This window comes from Xylocopa sonorina, chromosome 1, assembly GCF_050948175.1.
Source record: "Xylocopa sonorina isolate GNS202 chromosome 1, iyXylSono1_principal, whole genome shotgun sequence".
NCBI classification, from domain to species: Eukaryota; Metazoa; Arthropoda; class Insecta; order Hymenoptera; family Apidae; genus Xylocopa; species Xylocopa sonorina.
Window position 1 is genome coordinate 4,468,217 of NC_135193.1, and position 22,206 is coordinate 4,490,422.

The following is a 22,206-nucleotide window of genomic DNA, read 5'->3' on the forward strand; positions in this document are numbered from 1 at the left end:
TAATTGAAACTGATTCTACCAAGGTGTTCTATTATGCTTGCCAATCAATTGTTTGCTTTCGCAAGCGATCTTCACCTGTCACAGCTATTATTCTGTGCATCGTTATAAATTTCACACGAAGATTTCCCGTTTCGAAAAATAAATTGAACGTCTCAGCCGTCAACCATCGCACGCGTGTCAAGCTGGAATAAAAAGATCTCGTGGAAAGAGAAAATCCTAGCCGTCCGAGGTGTCTCTTTCACAGACACGAGCATGATGGCTCATTTTCGAATAACAAACGCGTTCTGGTGGCCAGGGGAGGCAGGACGTGGATGACGGAGCGGTAACGATCGCGGGTCATTAGCAATGCTAATGCACCTTTCGACTGATGAGGCAACGTAATGCCACTCTCTCTGGCCGGGCTCGCTTCCATCTCTGCCGCGTTTCTCGGCGAGGCTACTTTGGGGTGGTCGAGGGCCATAAGGATCGCTGCTGCCGTAAATTCTCCCGGAGCTATTGGCTTCCTATTAGAGGATCGGACTCCGTACCTATTTTCCAAGAAATTAGAATCCTCGATAACGGGATGCCCGGTAAAACAGCGCCGGACTGTGGCTCTAATTGCGCGTGAACCTGGAATACCTCTGTTTCGAGCCAGAGAATCGACCGTGGGAAACGAATACGTAGAAGACGAGATGCCCGTTCGATGAGTTCGTTTAGGCTGGTTCGGTTACCTTTAGGCTACTAATAGAGATGCTGAGCGTCGAGTCAGTAATATCGTTTGAAACACAGCCCTGCCAATCCTTCTTAGCTCATCCGACTAATTACTAAAATGGCCACGATTTATGAATACGTCCGATTTGAAACTAGTCTGCACACTACCAATTTCAAACTATTTTTCAACATCTCAGTTAGACGTATACGAGGTCACAGTCTTCACCTACTTTCTCCGTGTCCCAAACGAGGCGACACAGCGGCCGAACGGATTCTTTCGTCTCCCAGGAAGACACGTAAGGGAATTCCTCGAGCACCTATTCCCTTTCATTATCACCGTCCGGCTAACCTTGTTAACGAAAGAAACTGTCGTAACACGGACACCAGCGTGCTCCACGCTTGTTTCCTCACGATCCCATTTCGCGAATGCGATGGAACGCGTGTTTCTCGAGGGGGATGACCGAACGTAATTTCCATTGAAACGTCACGGTTAACGTTTCGTCTACATCTTTGCGAACCAGTTAGAATGGAATTAAAGTAATTCCTTTGGACGAGGACTCGCGCGTTTTTCGACAGGGGAACGGAGTCCCGTGAACTTTCGAGGGCTTCCTTACCGGGAATCTTTTGAGAGCCGTTCGGCGAACGTGATTTATGAGTTTAAATTTAATAGGATTCCGAATTTGCGAGAGGCGCAAATGGCTCGACATTATGCTCAGACGTAATTAATTAGCCGCCATTCATCGTTGCCATTAAGTAGCTACTCGCATCGGATCTTGAAAGCGGACCAGTGATCAACAAGTTGTAATATTATGCACTGAACGGTTGAAAAAGTACCCTGCATTAAAGACGAACGATCCAGTTTAAGCGAATTCACGTTCGCGTTCGCTGTCTTGGATTCCCATAGCTTTTCAACGTCGTTACTAAAGCTCAACACACCGCGCTTGCATTCATCGAGATAAATTATGAAGCTTCGGTATACTCCGCTAATGTCGAGGCTGTTGCAAAACTGTTCGACGAGAAACGTCGCGGATGAACTCTCGCGAGTCTCTGTTTTGCGATGCCAAAATCGGCCGGGAAATCCGCGCGAAGCTGTCGAGGAACAAGGGGGGTGTGGGCGCTGGAAATCTCGTCCGGCCAGACGTTATCGTTGACGAAAATTTTCACCGCTCCCCGCGCGCCGCGGCTAATTTCCTTGCCGGCGTAATTAGCGCGCAGGAACGACAGATAATTAGCGACCTCGAGGCGATCGCGGAATCAGGCTGGTTGAGAGAAGGCGGTCCGAGGTTGGAAGAGGGTAGCAGGGTTTCGAGGGGGGTGGGTGGATAACTTTATCCGGACAAAATCCTGGCTGATGCGGCCGCGTTGCGGGGAATTCGAGCGGTGCGACTAGGCTAGGTCTGCGGACGGGGTAGACGAAAACGGGTTGAGAAGAGGCGGCTGCGCGGGGTGGGGCGGGGGTACGAAGCCAGGACATTGTTAACAGCATTGCTGCCTAATTAACCGCAAACGCTTTCAGTGGGTTTCGCCTGGTCTATTGTTTACATGCGGGCACGCCGCCTGTATGATAGTGCTCGACGACCGAACCAGCTGAAATATTTCCATGGAGATTCTCTGCCGCTTTGTGCCGGGGCGCGCGCATACACCGCGTCTATCCGGATCGGAACGCGATGTCGTCGTGCAGGATACGTCCAAGTAACGTCCACTCGTGGGAAATATCGAGCCCCCGGCACGATACGCTCGCGCTTTCTCTGCGCAAACCCCTCGCGGGTCGGATCTTTCGTCGGTGAATATCTCCTGCGCGCTTTGACGATCGTCCGCGTGGTCTCCTCCTCTCTCTGCTAGGGGATAAACGAATCGTTCCTCGCGAGATGCCGCGCGGGAATCGAGCGATGCTGATTGAAAACCGCCTCGTTTCGAATGATAGCTCGACTGGATTTAGAGTCAGATAGTGTGCTCGATCCGCTTTAATTCAGAACACTTGAATTTGCTCGAAAGTTCGCGTCGAGTGCGGACGCGGTGGCTCGTGTCGCAAAAATAAACGACACGGTGATTGCCCCCATCTAAATCACTCGGAACCTCTGTCTGGCGAATTACACCGCGACGGTTCGCAACGAAATAACAGCTTAATTACCAACGGCGGCCGATAGTTCCGGATCGAAACAAAGTATCGCAGCCTGTCAGAGGCACGGCCCGCCCGCGGCCAGCCGGCCAGTTGGCTTTCATTAATTTTAATTGACGAAGGAATTCCGCGCGATATCGGAGGAAAAAGTTTCCCGGTTCGTGCCCCGGTGTACGGTTCCATTTCGAGACGGTTGCCGTGCTAACGAGCTCTGAAAATCAAGGAAATTGTATCGCGACTGGTCAGATCGTTGCCAGGCGAGTGGATAATGAGTCGATATCCTTAATTCCATATAGGTGCTCGTCGCGAGGGCTAAATGGAGCCTGAAATTAAACACCGCTGGCTAACTTTCTTATCGCGCGAAGAATCGCCTGGCCGTGTATAATGCGATCTCGTTATCGGACAGCGGCGGTATTTTTAGCGGTGTACGCGCGTGGAAAACGGGCCGTGGCGTCTGCTCAGCGAGTGGATACTCCACTGGTATCCTGTATGGATCTGGGCCACGTTCTTGCAGGTCTCGCTGAATTAAAAGCTCCTTCCGCGATGGAAATTATGAGTCTTCCTTCCTGGGGTGGTTTGGCATTGGTAGGGGAAGCTTGTCGTTTGCTCCTTGGAAGAATCGTTTCGTTTGTAAGGGAGGAGTGTGAGTATTGTTCATTGCAGAGAATAAATAAATAGGGTTGGGAATGCATCGTTCGTATAATTTTAATATTTATCTGAGAGAATGAAATATTGTTTTATAAGCGTTTCTCGAGGTATGAAAATATCTCGAATAGGAGAAATGTTATTCTTGATCAAGCTGTACAATTGCGCACGGCGAAGGCGTCGATAATAACACTGTTCCCGTGTCAATGAGGCGGCCTGGAATCGAAACTGCTTTTCCATTGTCCCCGAAGACAACGTTGTAAATGGGTCACAGCCGTGTACGATGATTAAACACTGATCGCGCTCCGACTACCGTCTACCCTCTACCCCTTGTTTTCCACGTTTCCCGGCGTCCCCGTTGAAAGCCATTATCACGAGAGAGCCGGCTCGATACATATAAATGATTATAAATAACCCGAGATCGATGGTGGAAAAAAAAGCTCCGGTTGAACGATCGCTCGTAAATCAATCGGGGCGTCCTTAATTTATACGCGAACACCGGCCGACCACTGGTGTACAACCAGTCTGTCGAAAAAAAAAACAAAAAAAACAGAGGAACACCAAGTGAGAGGGATATCAGTAGCTATTAATTATTTTTTACGCGACGCTCTATCGATACAGCAAGGAATGGAGAAATATGTTTTCCTGTATCCGAAGGGAAAGAAAATTAAATGCGATACACTCCCGTTAAACGTGGGCTTTGTTACTCATTCGACGAGCAAGAAACATTATCTCTAGTTATATTTGGTTTGTTACTTTCCTATTTTTTACTCACGTTTGAATTTTTTCCTTCGTTTCCAAGCGAACGTAGAATGTACTACACTAAGAGGAGGATATTCCCGCGGCGTGGCGGTCGTAATAATTCTTGTGGTAATTCCTCGGTTTCCCAGGCTGAGACAAGACAAGGGCGGCGGTGCCTGGTGCCCGAAAAATATGGTCACGAAGGAGGGCAAGGAGTACCTCGAGGTGAATCTGCACAGTCCGCGTTTACTGACGTCCACCAGGACCCAGGGCAGGTTCGGGAACGGCCACGGGGTCGAGTACACCGAAGAGTACTTCGTCGAATATTGGCGACCGGGGTTCAACAAGTGGGTGCGATGGAGAAATCGACGTGGCATGGAGGTACGTACATAGGATACACCTTCTGCCTGCTCGCTGACGATCGATTCGAAAGCGTTCGAGCTTCTCTACTTTTCTTCCCCCCTCCTCCCTTCTCATCCTTCTATTCTTTCTTTCTTCTTCCTTTTTTGTTCTCTCTCCCTTTTACTTTGCGCTCGAGGCTACTCGACCGTGTCTCTTATAGTTGTTGTTACCAACTCGATGAGAAGTTCCCTCGAGAAGTTTGTGTATATACGTAGGGTTCGTTTAAACTTGATAGAGTCGATCGTGATTGCGTGTTATATTATACTTACAACGACGTTGCGCCATGCAACCTTGGCTGGTGTTCTAACATCGTGAAACTTGGATTTTAAACCTGTTGATTTTTCGAGATTTTTTTTTTACGATATTGACGCCATAAATATTGATAATCCCTTCTTAGCGATAATTGTGCCTGTCAGTATATGAGAAAATGTTTTAAAAAATAGAAAAGAGTCAATCGTGTGTATTGTATAAATGCAAGCATGATTAAACGGGAAGATGCAGAGCGCAAGTAGTAACGGATCGTCTGTGGTCAGACGCCTCTTCACCCGCTCACGCGGACGCCGCGTCTTCCCGCAACTTTTAATACGTGCATCGTCCGGAAGTTATTTTCAGAAAAAATTATTCAGGTCAACTTTGGAACGGCTCTTAAACTTTATAAGCGTTATTACTTAAAATTTGTTTGATGTTCCCCGGCTAACTCTCTTAGTAGTGATTAAAGACACGACGTTAGCCGTGGTTTCTTACGATAAGCTCCGCGAAGAAATCACGTTAATCGTAAGTGTGTCGAGAATTTCTAACCAAGTAAATCAGTCAGGCCCGCGCTTTTTATAACTTCGCGCACCCCTCTGCTACCCCGTGCAGCAATCTTGAAAACTATTCTGTCACGGTCAATAGTCCAGAAATTGTCCAATTTCAAGGTTCGGTAACCCCTTTCCAAACTTCAACTCTTTCCTAGCTCGTGCTCCAGAACCGCGCGAATATTACACGGATCTGTGGAAAGGAAATAACTAAATTAAATTTACTTTGATTAAGTTCAAACTACGACGCGCGCTTCCTCCATTCAACGCTCTGTTACTTCAAAGTTTAATACCACCCTGTGTACCTGTGTACCCACACCACCAAGTTTTATCATCATTGTATCATTACCATCTACCATTGTTCTACCACGATATCAATTATTCCTCCTCGATTTCCTTACTCAAACAAACTGCTCCGATCAAGCAGGATACAAAACATTTGCCTCCCATAAGTGAAGTGAAATACGATTGCACAGGCTTAATCTTCCACACCACTTATCAGCGAACCCCGCCCGTACAAATATTTCCCATCCATCTAAAAACCGCGCTACGTAACTTAACTTTCCTTATCTTCAACGAGCACCGTTCCCCGACAGACTTCTCCACGGGCGACTGGTTATAAAACAATTTCGCGAGGAACAGCCGTATCGACGGAATTAATACGGTGCCACTCTTTATAATTGCTCTCGTCAAGGAAATCGGATTACAGTTTCAGCTTGGCTCGGATGGGAAAGCGGGACGGAGGGGCGGAAAAGGGGGACGCGACGAGAGGGATGAGACGTAAAGGGGACAAAGCGTCGCCGGCGCGTAATTCCATTCTTTTGAACCGGGAAATCCGCGCGCGCCGCGCGGAAGCTTCGCTCTCGATAGACCCTGGGGCCGTCCGACCATTTGTATTCCCGAACGGACGCCGCGCCGGCGAGTTTCGTCGTGGACGCGTGTATCTACCGCTGGGCCAGTCATGTAAGCGGTATAAGCGGCCGTTACAACGGCCGCACTGTTAATTAACGTCTTTTTGGCACGATAATCTGTACGCGATATCCATTAGCTCGTCAAAATGCATCGTGCTCGGCAAAGCGATTTACCGGGGCTCGATGAAATTACGGGGAACAGGCCTTCTCGAGCCGCGTCGCCTTAAATTACTATTAGGCGCGCGTGCCTGTAACGGCGATATCCGTATGGATGAGACAGCGGAGGAACGCAGGTAGTGTCAGCCACGTTCGTCGCGAACATGGTGGCTTGTTGGGTCTCGGGACGAATTGGGGATTTTTAGTCGATTGAAAGCAGTATCACAGCAGTTGGTTACGCGATTAAATAAAATGCTGCTTATAAAACGATTTTGTTCTCTGCGTTGTTATATCGAATATAAGAAACCAGAAATGATCAGTAGATGTTAATTCGAAGGACTGGCAAAGGTAATTTATTGAGAAATTTTGTAGTTGATTAAAGGGTTTGAAATAGTTCAGGATATATATTGGTCATAATATGTACTTCTTCTAAAGAATATTATTCAAATTCTCTCCTAATTCCACCGCCAGCCAGCGTGGGTTAATTTTCCAGAGTTCTCTCTGGGTTTTCGCTAAAATACTCGGCCCCGCTCGCGTTACATAAGAGCACGGGCGTACACACACGTTCCTCTAAGACTAAACGGATTCTCCGGAAACTAACTAAAGCTACCGACGCTTTAGACTAAAAGATACTACGAAATGAACTTCTGTTCTTATGAAACAGCCCACTTAAAATGTTCCTCTCTCGCTCGCCGAGCGAACCACTCCGTGATGTTACAACATCCCCGTTTCTAAGATCGTTCTATCGTTGCAGAACGTGAAACTCGATTGTTCCCTTCCTGTATACATTGCGAAACAGCTGACCATCCTGATATTGAATAAAAAAAGTTTAATTTAACAGAAATTCATTAGGATATTCACGTGCTAGTAAAGAAAGGTACATCGTTTGTTTCACGCTGGTTACTCAGAAATTGTAATAAAAATCGGTCGCAATGGAGCAATCGAAGGGATCGTTGCACGCTTCGATACTTCGATCGGTTTCCAGAACAAGGATCGCTTTTGTTCGCGGTTCACAACCGCGCATTGATAAATGGAATTTTAATGGACGCGCAACGAAACTACCGCATTTATTCCCGTTGAAACAGTCTGCTCATAATCAACCGGTCCATTTTTCGAGCCCTTCCGCGTCTCCCTCTGCGCGCGGACGCGTCGATTAAACGATCGTTGGCTTCGAGCTCGATTCGTCCACCACAAGTGGACAGAACACTCGGCGTCCCTCTCGATAGTTTCGTTTCCCTTCGTTCGACAAATGAACGCTCGCTTTCGTACATTGTACCTCTCGACCGTTTGACACGTTACACTTTCTCGCTCGCTGCGAGTGTTCTGCTTTTCGACTCGATGGTTCCGTTGTTTCTAACGAAACCGTAGCTCAAAGCTGCAATACGATATCCCTGAAATAATAGGTAGTTCGTCGGAAGAACGAGGAGATCGCTAATAATTTCAGATTCGACCGAATTCCATTAACCCCCTTTCGAGGTTATGGGAATTCTATTCGCCGTTCATAACATTATAGTCGCGCTATAAGTAAATGGACCGAAATCTGAAAACTTACAACGTCGCGGGGGAGGTTAAGCAAACGACGTAAGTAAGACAATTTATGCGACAGAGCCGGCACATTAGCCACGCCTTGTCAGCGAGCTATCATAACTTAGCCTTATATTTCGATACCCTCTGGCACAGATGAAGAGCACCGCGTGGCGAAAGTAGTTTCGAAACTCGAACTTCCTCGCGAGGACGCCTCGCGTTATTCGACGCGCCTCCGTCGTCTGGATGCCTCTGACGTTCGCTTTGCCTTAGTGATTCCCTACCCTCCTTTGTTGTCTCCCTCTCGGTCGATCCTCGTACGCATAACACATGCCGGGCCGCGTGTCCTCCATCGAGGTTCGCGGCAGACGTTCTTCCCATTTTCACGCAGATTCGCTCAAAGCGAGGGGGTGCAGACGCTGGATTCAGGCTGCTTGGAAAAGTAATAGCGTGAAAGGAGTAGGAGAGAGAAAGAGAGAGGGTTTAAGAGGAAAGGAAAGTTAGAGAAGAGTAGAGGGAGAAAGGGTACAGGAACGTTTACCCTGCAGCCTCAATCTGGCCCGCATGTGATCTTTGTGCACGCGCTTTTTCCCCTTGCTCGTTGCATTCTGAATACGGCCACGGAAGGACGAAAGAGTCCGACGAAAGAGCGAGTCGGGCGGCGAGAAAGCGCTCGGACGAGGCGAGAGCAAAACGACTGTGTTATCGCCCCGTTCTACGTGACCCGCAGGCATTTTTCCACGGCGGACGTGCCCGCCACTCCCACGGGAGGCGAGAAAGAACGCGATGGTGTGCCTGGGAAAAAAGGGCTTTCCGTTTCCGATCGACCGCCACGGAAAATTTCCATACCTTCCCGATTTCCTTTACCACCGTGAAACATATTAAGCGGGCGGGGGCAGAAGACGGTGGAAGCGGTTCGAAGGAGCGAGCGGTTCGTAACTGGTTTCTTTGCAAACAGTTGCTCGCGACGTTGGCTGGCACGCACGCGAGGATCCGTCACTGACGACGAACCGACAGGGCTAGTTTCGTAGGAAAAAACAGAGCGTATATTGCCGAGCCACGAACAAGCAATTTCCTTCGTTCGTGAAATATATTAAGCGACACGAAGGCGGAGATCAAAGGCCTCGCTCGAAGCGTAAGGGGACGTTTCACGGGGGAAAGAAGTTGGCTACCCGTTAGGCGAGCCAATTAACTTTGGGACGGATAAATCTGTTCGTTATTGAAAAATAATTCAATGTCGATACTGCGCAACCGGTTGAGACTCTACTCTAGCGGAAAAGAAATTTTCAAAATCAAAGTCTACCAAGAAATCGCGGATTAGAAGAGCAATATTACCTGACGCGTGGTACGTAAATGGGACGCGAGAGTAAATGTAAATGTAAAAGGGTAACTGTCTGCGATGGAAAGTTGAAGAAATGGAGCGTTGCGCGGTGTTTGAGCAGATTGAAAGGAAACGATTGTTCGTGTAAAACGTATCCTGACCCAGATTTCTCGCGTTTTAAGAGTTTCCTTTCTATTTTCCCTTCCGCGGCCGGCCATCGTGAACAGCGAGACACGAACACGCGTTACACGTTATGTCCTCCGTACGAGACATGGAGGAATTAAGTCGAAAAGGAGACTTTCATTTAGGAATGAACGGGGCTGAAGAGAGAAGGGGCAGACAGAACCGAGCGCACTGAGTGGGTACGGTCTCTGTCTTTCGCGTTAGGGTGCTCGTTATCGTCCCTGCGGTGGGACAATTGCCAACGGTGGACGTGTTTCATTAACGTCGACGTACCCGCCGCCAAACGGAACCCACTGGACCAGCCTCATTTGCGACACTCTTCAGCTTACGTTCGTTACGAGATAAGCATCGACGAGTGAAAATATTCCGCGCGAATGTGTCTTTGCCACGTCGGAATTTCGGACACGTGAAACTTTGAATTCGAGCGGTATTCTTTCTCTCTCTCTCTCTCTCTCTCTCTCTCTCTCTCTCTCTCTCTCTCTCTCTCTTGAATTCAGTCGTACATACATGTATTTACTTGGTATCGAGACCACTAGCGGAATGCACTAATAACGAAACCGTGATGCATGCTCCTTTGAATCCGTTAAGTGGTCGATGCACGCGAAAAACAAGTATACTGGTATACGGAACGCATACTTGAGCTAGTACGCGGATCTGCTTATCGAGACCAAGAGCGAAGAGCAGCGGAACAGCGGAATGGAAGTTAATTGAATGGAGATACACGGTCGTTGCCCGGTTCGTTGCTGCTCGCGAATTTAAATTTCGAACACGTCGAGCTTTCGAATAAACACACCTATAGCGTGGTAATTTCCGTGCGCGGAATTTATCGCGCGCGCTGCCGAGATTCCAGCGGAAAGGAGGACGCTACACGCGAGGAACAAGACACGGTCGCTCCCCAATGATAACATTCCCAGAGGTGTGTCGCGATAAATCCGCAGGTGAAAGTCAACATGCACCGCCATTCTCACCGAGTCGTGTTGGAACGTACATCCACGTTTCACGTTTCTCGAAATAGAATCGTCCGATAACTTTACACGTCTCTCAGTCTGGCCGTCTTCGCCGGTTTCCCATTTTATTCATCGTTAGATACGCGTTTCACTTCGAATACTTCTCGTGATTTTGTTCGAACGACACTACGATAGGGTCTTCGACTACGCGAGGATCATTTTCCACGCACGAAATCGCGGATGACGGGACGAGACAACAGGCGGATTTCATTAGAATGGCTTTAGAATTTATCGGGTCGCTTGAGCGTCGTGAAAACACGCGTTCAACGGAGATGACGAGTCCTCGACTCCTGTTTGACTTGGCGACCGCGCACCCGCTTAAGTCCACAGATACCGACGGTAATTTCCATCGAAATTTCAATCTCGTTTATCCGCAAAGTAACTTCCACGAGCCCCGTCCGTAGCAGTCATCCCTCACCCTTCCGGACCGGCGCTGTTTCACCCCTCAGGCGTTCGTCGCGGTGGCTGGCAGCACGTATCGAATTTTAATCAATCACCGATAGGGACAGCCAATTCCAACGCCAATTAACATATTCATTCCGCGGGCCTGCCCACCCTTTTTCCATTGATTTCAACGTAATTCAAATTGCAATATGGTGAGCACCATTACTGGCTAGTGCCAGTTGAACCGTACGGTCATTAAGCAGCAGTCATTACCGGCCGCGCGCGTTCGCGATAATATCGTCCGAATCTCTGGAATTAAAAGAAGCAAACGCAAGAAGCTTGTGGAAGAAAGAGAACGAGAAAGAAAAAGTGTGGAGGAGAAAAAGGAAATTGGTGAAGGGCGGTCTCTATCGTCAAGCCTATCGGACCACACTCGCTTGGTGATATGAATTTCGATAGCATCTCGTAATTAGAGTGGTTCTATTACCGTACAAGTTTCTCAGCATATCATTTAAACTTCTACCGAAGCTACTATAATTTCCTCTAAATTACAATGGTCCACTTACCTGAAATTCATTAATGTCGACAAAATAAATTTCTCGATTATTGTTGCTACGGTCTGCATTAACAGTTATTTATATTCACCAATTAATACGAGTACTCCGCTCGTAGCGGATATAATTGCCAGAAAAAGAGGACCTAGTCTGGAAAAAAATAAGCAAGCATCGCGGTCGACATCGCAAATGGAAATTCAATAGTATCGAGCCGCGGTCGTAGCTCTACGCTGCTGTACTCTCTATTTCCTCCAGTAGTTAAGGATCGTTTATGGTCAGACGCCGGCGGAGTTGGTCATTCGATACGAAGAGAAGAGTCGATGCAGTTATTGTTCCCCCTCCGTCCGCTGTATTTGCGGTGCGTTTGAAAAATTGACCGGTGAGCCACTGCATAATGGTAGGAAATTCTATTAAGTTCTCCAGTTTCAACCCTGCGCGGGAATTAAGGGTAGAAACGATGGTACACGCCACTATTTCTTTCGTCCTCGGGGCGTCTGCGCTCCGCTAACACTCTTCTTCAGGAAATTCAATACGCGACAACAGGAAACTGGCAAATCACTCTTGGGCTGTTCGATTATGCTAATGCCACAGGGTGTCCCATAAAAAATGTCGAGCGCTCTGAAAACACTGGTGTCCGATCGAAAGCAGGCGTTCGTTCGTGATTCTGGATAAATTTTGCGAAACACCAGTACCAGTATTTCTTTATTTCTCTAAATACTCTTTTATACCGTTAGTTAGTCTGTACTGAGTCAAGTTGTAGAGCAGTATATTTTCTGAAGCCCCAGCTATTTCATAAACATCTCGTATTACAGCGTAACGAAGACAGTCCGCTGTTACTATTATTTTACAAAACACGTGCCGGCGGACGTATAATTTGTCACGGTCCTGTTACACCGGCGAAATGTGTACGCGAGCACTCATACAGTTTCGAATGGGGTATCGGTGGATTACGGATTACCGGCCCGAACGTGGACACCCTATTAGCAGATTACCGCGCGGCCTGGAAACAATTTTCTACGGCCACACTTCTTCCACCCTCTCTTCGTTTCTCTCCTCCCCACGCTGTTTCCTCTCCGTTCCCCAGCTTTTTCCCAGCGACCAGGTCTGGCTGTTTTTTTTTCGCTTCCTTTTTTTTTACGCTTTTACCCTGTCGTTCTCTTTCCCCTTTTCGCGGGTCCATCAGCGCGCAGGCTCGATCGGTGAGTGCTTCCATCCAGACGAGAGCTCTCTCACCCACCCCGAGGCGCGGTAAAGGAAGGGGCGCTGAATTTCGTTCCTTTTTAGCCCACTCCTGGCCGCCTCGTTTCGCTCGATTTTCGAAATATCGCTCGCTGCCGAACACCGGCTGAATCCATTTCGGCGTAAACGAATAGTTACAACCGGTTGTGCGCCGCCGATTCTCTCCTCGCGCCTCTACAGGCCCGCCGTGGTTCCCCGCGGAATTGAAAATCTCGATAGCTGTACGTACGTGATTCACGACTGTTTCTACTTTTTCGAATAGAATTCAGCGAGAATAATTCATAATGTAATTCAGACCGTTCTTCTCCTCCTCATTTCAACGCTTTCGTTGGCGCTACCTGTTGGCACGATCGATGGGAGTGCGCAGGGTGGTCGAAAAAAAAATTATACGTTTAAATATATTTAGAATCTTGTGTTCTCGCGAGGAAACGAACTCAAGATCTTGCTAACGACAGTACAACGTTCGTGAATATTCTCTTATCACATCGAGCAACAGCGTAGAAGACGCGACTCGTTAATGAACATTAACCCGAGCGAAGCCACGTTTTCCTTCGAGTGAAATTAAAAGAATACGCGGAGTGGTTGGTTACCTTCCTAGCGATGTTATTAAACGTTTTCCAGCTTTCTAATTACTGAATTAACTATTTTCTGCTTCTCAGAGTTTTAGAAAATCGCCTGAACAAATACAGAATTAACTTGATCGAACTAAATCAACAAAAATTGGTCTTCGACTATAGGAACTGTAGTTAATGATAGACATTCCACGCGACTTGTAGCGTCTTAAGCAACCGAACGCTTGAAGCGTACACGCCACGTCCCTAGTCGGTCCCCAATAATTAACCCCGCACCGAGCATGTTAATTTCGAGCGAGCTAAGAGGTGGAGAACGTTCGCTTCGTTCGCGTTTCTTCGCCCCGGCCGCTCGAACGATATTAAGTGAGCGGAACCGCAATTTCGTCCACGTAGGATTAAGCAGGTTAAAATTAAACAGTTCTTCATTAGCGGAATCCTCGGAGCCGGAATTCGGCCGCAAACAGATTAGAACCGCGCTCCTTTCCGGCACATTGCTCCTGGGAAGTAATTGCCTACACGCCGCGAGGATCGAGGCGAGCCGCGTAAGCTCGTTCCGGTTTTTCAGCCCCCATAACACGGGGCCATCGCTGCCACCTGCTCAGTTTTACCTGGCGTCGACCTCCTAACTCCGTCGAGATAATGAAACCCGCTGGGATGACGTTGTTTCGGCGGCTTTAATTCCATCAGTGCATCGCCTTCCACCAGCAATTACAATTTCCTCCCTCGCACGGTTTAAACCGCCTCGCGAGTGCTGACGTCTCGTGGTATCTCGGAAAAATTGATCGTACGTAACGAAATTTGGGTCATTTTATGAGTAATGTTTCCATTCTCTTTCTGTTTCTCGAGCTATTTTCTCATCTCGTTTCTGAAACTAGTTCCGTTTATACTTTTAATTAATGGAAACACTTGCCAATTTTACTTCGTAATCTAGTGTTCTTCCGGTTGCTGGATTGTTCAGCGTAAGTAATGGCGTTTGATTAGATTAGTTTCGATCGAGGCGGATACAGGATGTTTTACGCAGCCACTGTGTATTTGCGGAGAAGGTATCTGTTGCTAGGAAACACTCTGTTCGAACAACAGAATATTTCGCTGGTATAATAGTCAGACATTCGGATAATGAGTGTGCGGTTACCAGATGCTCAATTATATTTGTTTGTAACGAATTCAAAGCTGGAAAGTGGAACAGTGCTCGATTTGGAATTTAATAACCCGAATCTGTCCACGTTGGTATAATTTCAGAGTTCACTGCTGGATTTAGCTTATATTTCGTCGTGGACGTTGAAAAACTGTGTCGCAGACACAACCTAATTTATTAGGCAAGGCTCTCTCACCAAAGGGGATGAAAGTTAAATTGCTGTAAATGAAAAAATAATTCAGTCTTCAATATTTGCTTCTACTAAAAATACACGATCGACAGAATCGCGAATCTATTACGATTACGGCTTGATTAAGAATGCATGTACATTTGATCCACCTGGTATCCATTACATCACCGTGTCGTAATTAAACGTGATAGATCAATGGAACACAAAATTGACATTTTAAATTTACCTGACTTCGACTGTTCAATATGATTCGTTACGTACAAAAAAAAAATAAACACCTAACATATGCATTAACTTCGAAATACATTTATACTACCAACCACAGCGATTCTTTTTTAACCTTTTGCGCTCAAACAACGACTCTCACTCGCCACAATTTTCCGCGTGGCAACTCGAGCGGCGAGTGAGAGACGACAGTCTCTGTTTATGCTGGATTTCGTTATCTCTAGTCGATAGAAGCGAAGTATTGGTTTGGGAATAGGTCCCTTAGGCTGTTTATGTTTTCGGTTGGGAAGTGACATTGTGACGTCAAATGGGGATTAAGATAAAATTCCTCTACGACTGTAGTCCTGAATGCGACGTGTCTAGCGTTAGTACAGTTTCGACGATCGTAGCGAGTACACGTATCGCGAAATTTTGTGCCACTCGTTTTAAAGTTTTAAGGCGAGTTTGATTTTGAATTGATCAGAAACTTATCTATGGTAGAGGAAGTGTAAATAGTGATGAAGATAGTGATATAATATCGAGTGTGAGAAGTAGAGGAATTAGAATAATAGACAGTGAATCCGGAAATAGCAGTGATAATCCACAAAACTTTGACGACTCAGAATGCTTTGGTAAGTACATTTTGTAAAATATCACGCCAAACGCAACTACAAAACCTGAACTCGGAAACCTCTGTCTTTCAAAATGTAAACACATAGATAATATATTAAAATATAACACTTCCGTATGTTAATTTGTATATAAATTCATTTACGCGCAAAATCGTCTCCAGTTGCAGCGCCGCCCAACCGCAAAGTGTTAATAATTATTCACTATTCGTTACATTGTTTCTGTACACAAGAGCAAAGTCAATGTAAAACACAGTAATAACAGCCGAAGAGGAGGCAGGGCGGCCATAATCGCAATAAACGGGCGCATAGATAACCAGCAGGGTAAACCACCCTCGGATGGAATCACTGGTAGAATTGCCGCCCTATTCCACTGGCAGCAACGCGACATCGAGTGATCCATCTGAGTCGGTGGATGTATGGCCACCCTTCGGAACGATCCTCCGTCCTTCGAGCAGGGATATCAATTTTATGTGTCGGTAGGACGATATCGGGCGCTCACCTCTTCCACTCCGACCCGGCAGCTCGTTTATGGCTGTATTAATTATTCCTATCGCGTACACGGCCGAGTTTCTGCTGGCTAGTATTCCCGCACGCTGCCACTGCCACTGGTACCGGGTACTGCAGTTGCAGTTGTAATGCATCCGCGGTCGGTCGTTCCAACCTGGCCGATATAACCACTCGTCCGTCTCGGCCTGCTGGTACGCGCAACGATTTAAGGGAGGTCCGCGTTCCATTTGCGTGCCGTTCACAACTCGCTGACCCGCTTACAGCTACCCTCTACACCCTTTGCTGTATTAAGTCCGCGTCAGAGCTACTACGTTGCTCCGCATACGCTGCCAATTCAATGCCCGATTGATTCGTGGCCACCGCACCGTGCTCCATTCTCTGATCTCGATACATCCAAGATGCCCATTAATTAACAGCCAGAAACGCTTCGACGTTTCATCGCTTTTAATTAGCAGACAATCTCGCGGGGCAAGTTGTTCGCTCGTTTCTTTTGTACGCTCTTGAAAGTCCTCGTTGGTGGTATTAAAGCAGGGGGTTTGCAGAGATACCGCGAATCTGAAGTCGTTAGAATCTATTTTCAAACGGAAGGCATTCCTTGAATCCCGTGACTCCGGGTTCGTCGGTATCGGTTTATACGAGCCGAGTGGCTCGATATTGGACCCCGTGACCCCGAGTCGTGGCGACTTCGCGTACGATGAACCTACAGCTGCCCATATGGAGCATCACCTCGGTCAAAATAACGCTCTATTTTTATATAATTTACTTCTTTTATCGATCGAATCGAACATTGTTAAAAAATACCCACTGTATTGAAATTCGCTACCATCTCCCTGATCGAATATAAACCTTTCGCTAGCGACTTCGTACGGAGTTTCGAGTGAAATTGTCAAGTGAAAACCTCGCTGGGTAGCAGGGCGAATTTTCCTTCCCGTATCTCGCGTTTGTAGCGGAAGCCTCGCAGTCCTCGCAGACTTGATTCAGCGTTTCCACGGCTGGATCCTCGAATAATCCGATTTTTTACTACAGCATCCAGCCGAAGGGACGCGAATGCAGCTTTGTCATCGATGGTCGGACGCGATACGCGCCCCTGTACGGATAAAACGGCGCGAGAGTTCCTCCGTTTCGCAGCCCACCCCCGCTGAACCTCCGTTTCTCACGTAAGAGCGGCGCGTCGTCGTCTCCGGATTTCATGGAAACGGCACGAATCCATTTAATATATCAGTCGAGACGCCGGCAACACACGACGCCTGGCTGCCGATCGATCCGCGTGAAAAATCTTGACGAGAATCGGCTTTCAACAGACACACCGTATCATCCCCCTGTATAACTCGCGGACGACTTGCACTTGGTGCCTCCATGTTATTGATACGCGGAGTCGAGACTCGTAGCAGCGCGGATATTTCGAAACCGTTGTCGCGTGAAATATTCATCGCGTGAGAAATAAGGGGGTTTGATCGAACTAGCCGCGGAATAACTTGCAGCCGAATCGATCGTTAGCAAACTCATGTAATTCTGATCTTTCGAGCGGGGTTTAAAGGCACGACGACGTTTCCTGAGGAAATAACAGCGACGCGAAATTTCTTATCGGATCTACACGATTAATGGCGCAGCTCGGAGCGAAGCTATTATCCAAATAATAATTCCGCGTGGGATAAACGTCGTGCCTCCTCTGTTTTCTTATAAAAATGCATGCGCGACTGAAATCTCGGCCAGCGACACGCGAGAGGATCGCGTTGAATCGCTCTGCATCGCCGAAACGTCAGGCAGGAGATCAAAAGCAACGAATATTCATGTATATCCCGTTACGTTGCTACCCAAAAATAATATGCAATCATCCGTATCCCCAGCCTTCGGTGGTTTTCGCCAGCAGGATACGTCAGACGTATCAGATTGCGCGTTTCATATTTTTCGGATCGAATAACAGATCTGCCCCGTTAGAAATTCTAATCCGTACGGGAAGGTAAACGAAACCGAGCGGCCCGATCATCACCGGCGCCGAGTTTGCTCTCCGCACGCGACCAACCGCGTATACCCCCTGTTCGTACACATTCGCGTTGTCTGGTTCGTTTAGCCGGCTGGATTCGTTGTTCCACGATTTGATTCTCGACCTCCGCGTTCATATTTCAGTCCGCGTTATGGTTATCCCCCGTAGAGCTACGATACGGCCGCTTGTTTCCTACCGTGGTTGGTGCACACCCTTGTTAAGGGTGGATGGAAACGTTTCGATGGAAATCCGTTGCTCGTGTAATATATAAACAGCAGCTTTCATTCAGAGCATATAAATGAAACTTGGAAATATTATAATCGTAGAAAGCTAAGATAGAAAAGCTATAGGAGTAAGAGTTTATAATTTTTTTAGAGTGGAAGAAGTAGATAATCTGAAGTGGGTGTTCTTCTTATTCTTTTGCAGCTCTTGGCAGGCAACAACAATCAATATTCCGAGAAAGAGCAGATCTTCGATCCGGCGATCGTGGCAACGAAAATCCGTTTCATCCCCTACACCTCTCACATGCGAATGGTGTGCATACGTTTGGAGCTTTATGGCTGTCCATGGACCGGTGAGTGAAATTTACGAGCGCGCCTCTGCTTCCTTATATCTTCGTGATCCCTATTCGCAGCGACGTATTCCCCGCTAAGTATTGAAAAGTACGAGGGCAATAGTTCTTGATAACGCGCGTTTTTATCATGCTGTCGCTATTATCCTTTTTATCGAATCGCGAGACGCTCGGTCGACATCGTATTTCCTGCGCTCTGTCAGCTTCGACTGTCGCGCCTTGAAAATCTGAAAGTATTCCCTGCTCGTCGCTTCTGCTTTACCTTAACGCGGATCTTCCCCTGTTGGACTAATCACGATAATCCACTATATACATGTATATACATATATCGTGCAAATTGGAGAGAGATTTTTCCACGACTACAAGAATTTATCCGCAATGGTCGCTGTACGAAATAACCGTACGAATTATATGCGCGGAACGATTTGAAGAAAAAATTATACATATTTCTAATTTTTTATTACTTTATAATCGAGATGGTCGTTTTGCATATTTCATACATTTTTTTGCGTATTATAAGCGGCGGTAGTTTTTGGCATTAAAATTTTGTAATTTAAAATCCTCATAAATGCATAAACATTCACGCGGTCTGGGTTATTACACTCACTCGAAATCTGGGCGAAGTTAACCTTCGGATGTTAAATGCATTATACCAAAAAGATAACGCATCCTGTATGATGCATTAAAAATTTATAATTCTTATCAGATGTTTTTCAATTTCGCATTCCACGTGTACCCTTTAATCCTTTTGAATAATGAGTGAGAAATTGAAGTTGCGCATAAAATTCCGAGTCAAGTTTATATAATTTATGAAATTTTCGTGACAGGATTGTGAAAAATTTGCCTTAAAAGATAATTACAAAATTCTGAATGATGCGCGTTGAGCGTTAAAAGGACGATCTATAAGACAATCTACAAAATTCTTCTAACGATCGAATCGATTCGAGATACTGCATTAGCAGAGATTTACCAGACCCATCGATCGAGTGTGCAGGTGTGTTTGCGTTAATCCAGCCTGGAAAGCCCTCGCGGAGGCCTCGAGTCGTTATTGCCTCGCAATTCTAACCTAAGTATCGTTGTGGCGTATCGATGGTGCCCGTAATTGCCTGCTCGCGTCCTAAGAAATATTTCCATCGACGGTGTTTGTTTCCCATTATCGAATTGCGCGCCTCCCTGTTCGCCGGCGACGCGTGCACCGCGGTCGAACGATGGAACGGAAGTCGTTCGGATAGTCGCGCGAATTATCAAACGAGCGATATTTTTATCGGCCCGTCGTAACGGTGAAAAACAACGCGGTCGTAAACGACATCGTAGATTCGATCCGTTCCCGGGCAGCGCGGCAATTACTGTAACAAGAATGAAAATATTTCCCATACGCCGCGCGGGTATTGTAGTTGAAATTACAGAAATTGTTGCGCCTGAACCGGTCGTATTACCCCTCGGCGCATATGCATACACGCGCAACTTTTTTTCCCTTTCGTTCGCGTTTTATTTCCCGCCTCCACCATCGTATGAAGCGGATAGCGCGGCATGATAAATATAAATACGGTATTTTTATTGCGCTGGGAATTTATCGCGCGCGGCGCTTCATCGGAAAAGGAAACAGTAGGAGGAGAGGAATTGGTACCATTTTAGAGCTCCCGCCAATATCTAATTTAATGCTATCGAGCTTTTAACGTCTTCTCTTGCTGTCGAATAAAATTTAATATTCGTTGATATTGCTCGACAGAGCGTTAAGTTAATGTACATATTTGGTTACTGTCTCGCGCGGAAAACGTGGAAACTTGTTGTGCCTTTCAGAGCTCATTGACGTCTGTCAGTTGCGTGGAACGTCAAGTGCTTCCGTCGTTGAATAAAAATCACGTCTTCGTGCTTCGCTGCGAGGGAAACACGAAATTTCAATCGCGTGTCGCTTGATGAAGACGCGCGCGGATTCAATTATTCGTTCCTTAAATCGCATCGCTGAAGTAGAATCTCTTCAAACGTGACGTGAAACGCGGATTTAAATGGAATCGATTACGCCAATGGAGCGCAGAATTTCGTTTATTTTATTATTTCGTTTCGTCTGTTGAAGGTGGTATATTTTCGCACGCGGCGCGCGGCCACTTGTTTTAAATAAACCAGCCACATCGTCGATTTATCGAACGGCGACCAAAAATCGACGCGATGAAAAACATCGCTTAGAATGAAATTACTGACTAAGATAAAAAACGAATTCCATGATTGTTTTTTGTCAATCCATTATTCAAACCCTCGATTAAAACGGACCCGCGTATCGAGTCTGTTGGTTAATAAAAATAACATTTTTTTTAATATCCATAAATTCCGTTCACCAGTAACGCCCCCGACAGCGACGCGCAATCCGTCTACTCTTCATCTGCGTTTCCATTTCGCAAATTGTAAACAAGCCAACCGGAACCACGCCGATGAGATTTGAAATTTTCCAAGCGCGTTTGTTCCTCCGTGTACGCGGATACGCGCGTTTTCGAAACAACGACCGAGCACGACGGGAAACGCGATCTTTATTATCCCCGTATCGTTGTCAGTAATAAGACGTCGGTCCTATCGCCGCCATGGCGCATAGTCGACGGGCGCGTATACGACGCTCGAGGCTCCGCTCGAACCAGCTGCGCCACTACCCTTTTTGTTCTCGTTGCAGAGGGTCTGGTGTCGTACTCCATGCCCCAAGGAATTAAGAGGGGCTCGGAGGTTGACCTTTCCGACAGGACGTACGACGGCAGGGAAGAAGGAGGTTACCTCTCCGGGGGACTCGGTCAGCTTGTCGACGGGCAAAAGGGTCCTGACAACTTCAGATTGGACGTCACTGGTAACGGGAAAGGTGAGCTGTTTCGTGCTGAAACGAGATTAGCGCTCTAGCCTGATCGTGTCTAGATTAGCGTGATAGAACCGTCCAAGTTCTCTGTTTGCGCGGGCTAAGCCGGGTTTCGACGTGGCGAGGTTATTATTGGCGTCATGAGCGCGGCAATTTAATGGCGCCAAGAAATACAGGAGGCTCTTTACTTCGCTGACGCAAGTATCGACGACGGCACTCGTGTCGCGCTAGTGGAATCGGACATGTCTATCGCACGCGACGGAATTGACGGCAATAACTTCGTCAAGTGGAAACCAGCCGCTCCCCTTTCTCGCTCCTCTGTCGCGTTACGTGTACAAAAGGTCATTGATACTCGACGCCGAGGGTGCGAACTAATGAGGAGGGATGAAAGTATTCGCTTTCTTGGTGGGTAGCAAGAAAGGAAATAGCGGAGTGTTATTGAATCTCAATTGTAAATTCGCTGCTCCGTTTCGTCGATGGAATTCAATTTCCTTTGGTGTTATCGAACTGCGAGAGAAAGTTCTTTCAGTGGTTGTACCGCGTATCGAAAATAACCTCGACAGAGACGCGTTTTCGCGGTAGAACGGAAAGGTGCTACGCTGGCGCATTTCCTGATCGAAATAATCGGACAACTTTTACACTATAGTTAATTATTATATCGACAAGACGAATTACAGCAGAATTGACAAAATCCCGCTGGAATATCGAAGCGGAACAGTTGGAATTTGAAACGAAGCTGGTCTACGTATCGCAAGAAACGGTCAACGAAGGTCCTCGCGAGATTACCATTGCCGCTTAGAGGGCGAGCAAAATTTCCCTCGCGTCGATTGCAGCCGTGTAGGCCAGCCAGGATAGCGATAAGAGAATTTCAGGGAGCCGAGTGCGGATCCACGGGGTGCTCGGAC

The 22,206-nt window shown here is 47.1% G+C and overlaps 1 protein-coding gene across 2 annotated transcripts in view; it reads left to right on the forward strand.

The window, feature by feature from the left end:
- Positions 1-22,206, forward strand: part of Ddr (discoidin domain-containing receptor 2) — a 174,161-nt gene that overhangs the window by 111,921 nt on the left and 40,034 nt on the right. For both annotated transcript variants that reach the window (XM_076893431.1, XM_076893440.1), the window contains exons 4-6: positions 4,345-4,576; positions 18,324-18,471; positions 21,128-21,307. In XM_076893431.1, the coding sequence (XP_076749546.1) occupies positions 4,345-4,576; positions 18,324-18,471; positions 21,128-21,307 (560 nt within the window). The remainder of the gene's footprint in view (positions 1-4,344; positions 4,577-18,323; positions 18,472-21,127; positions 21,308-22,206) is intronic.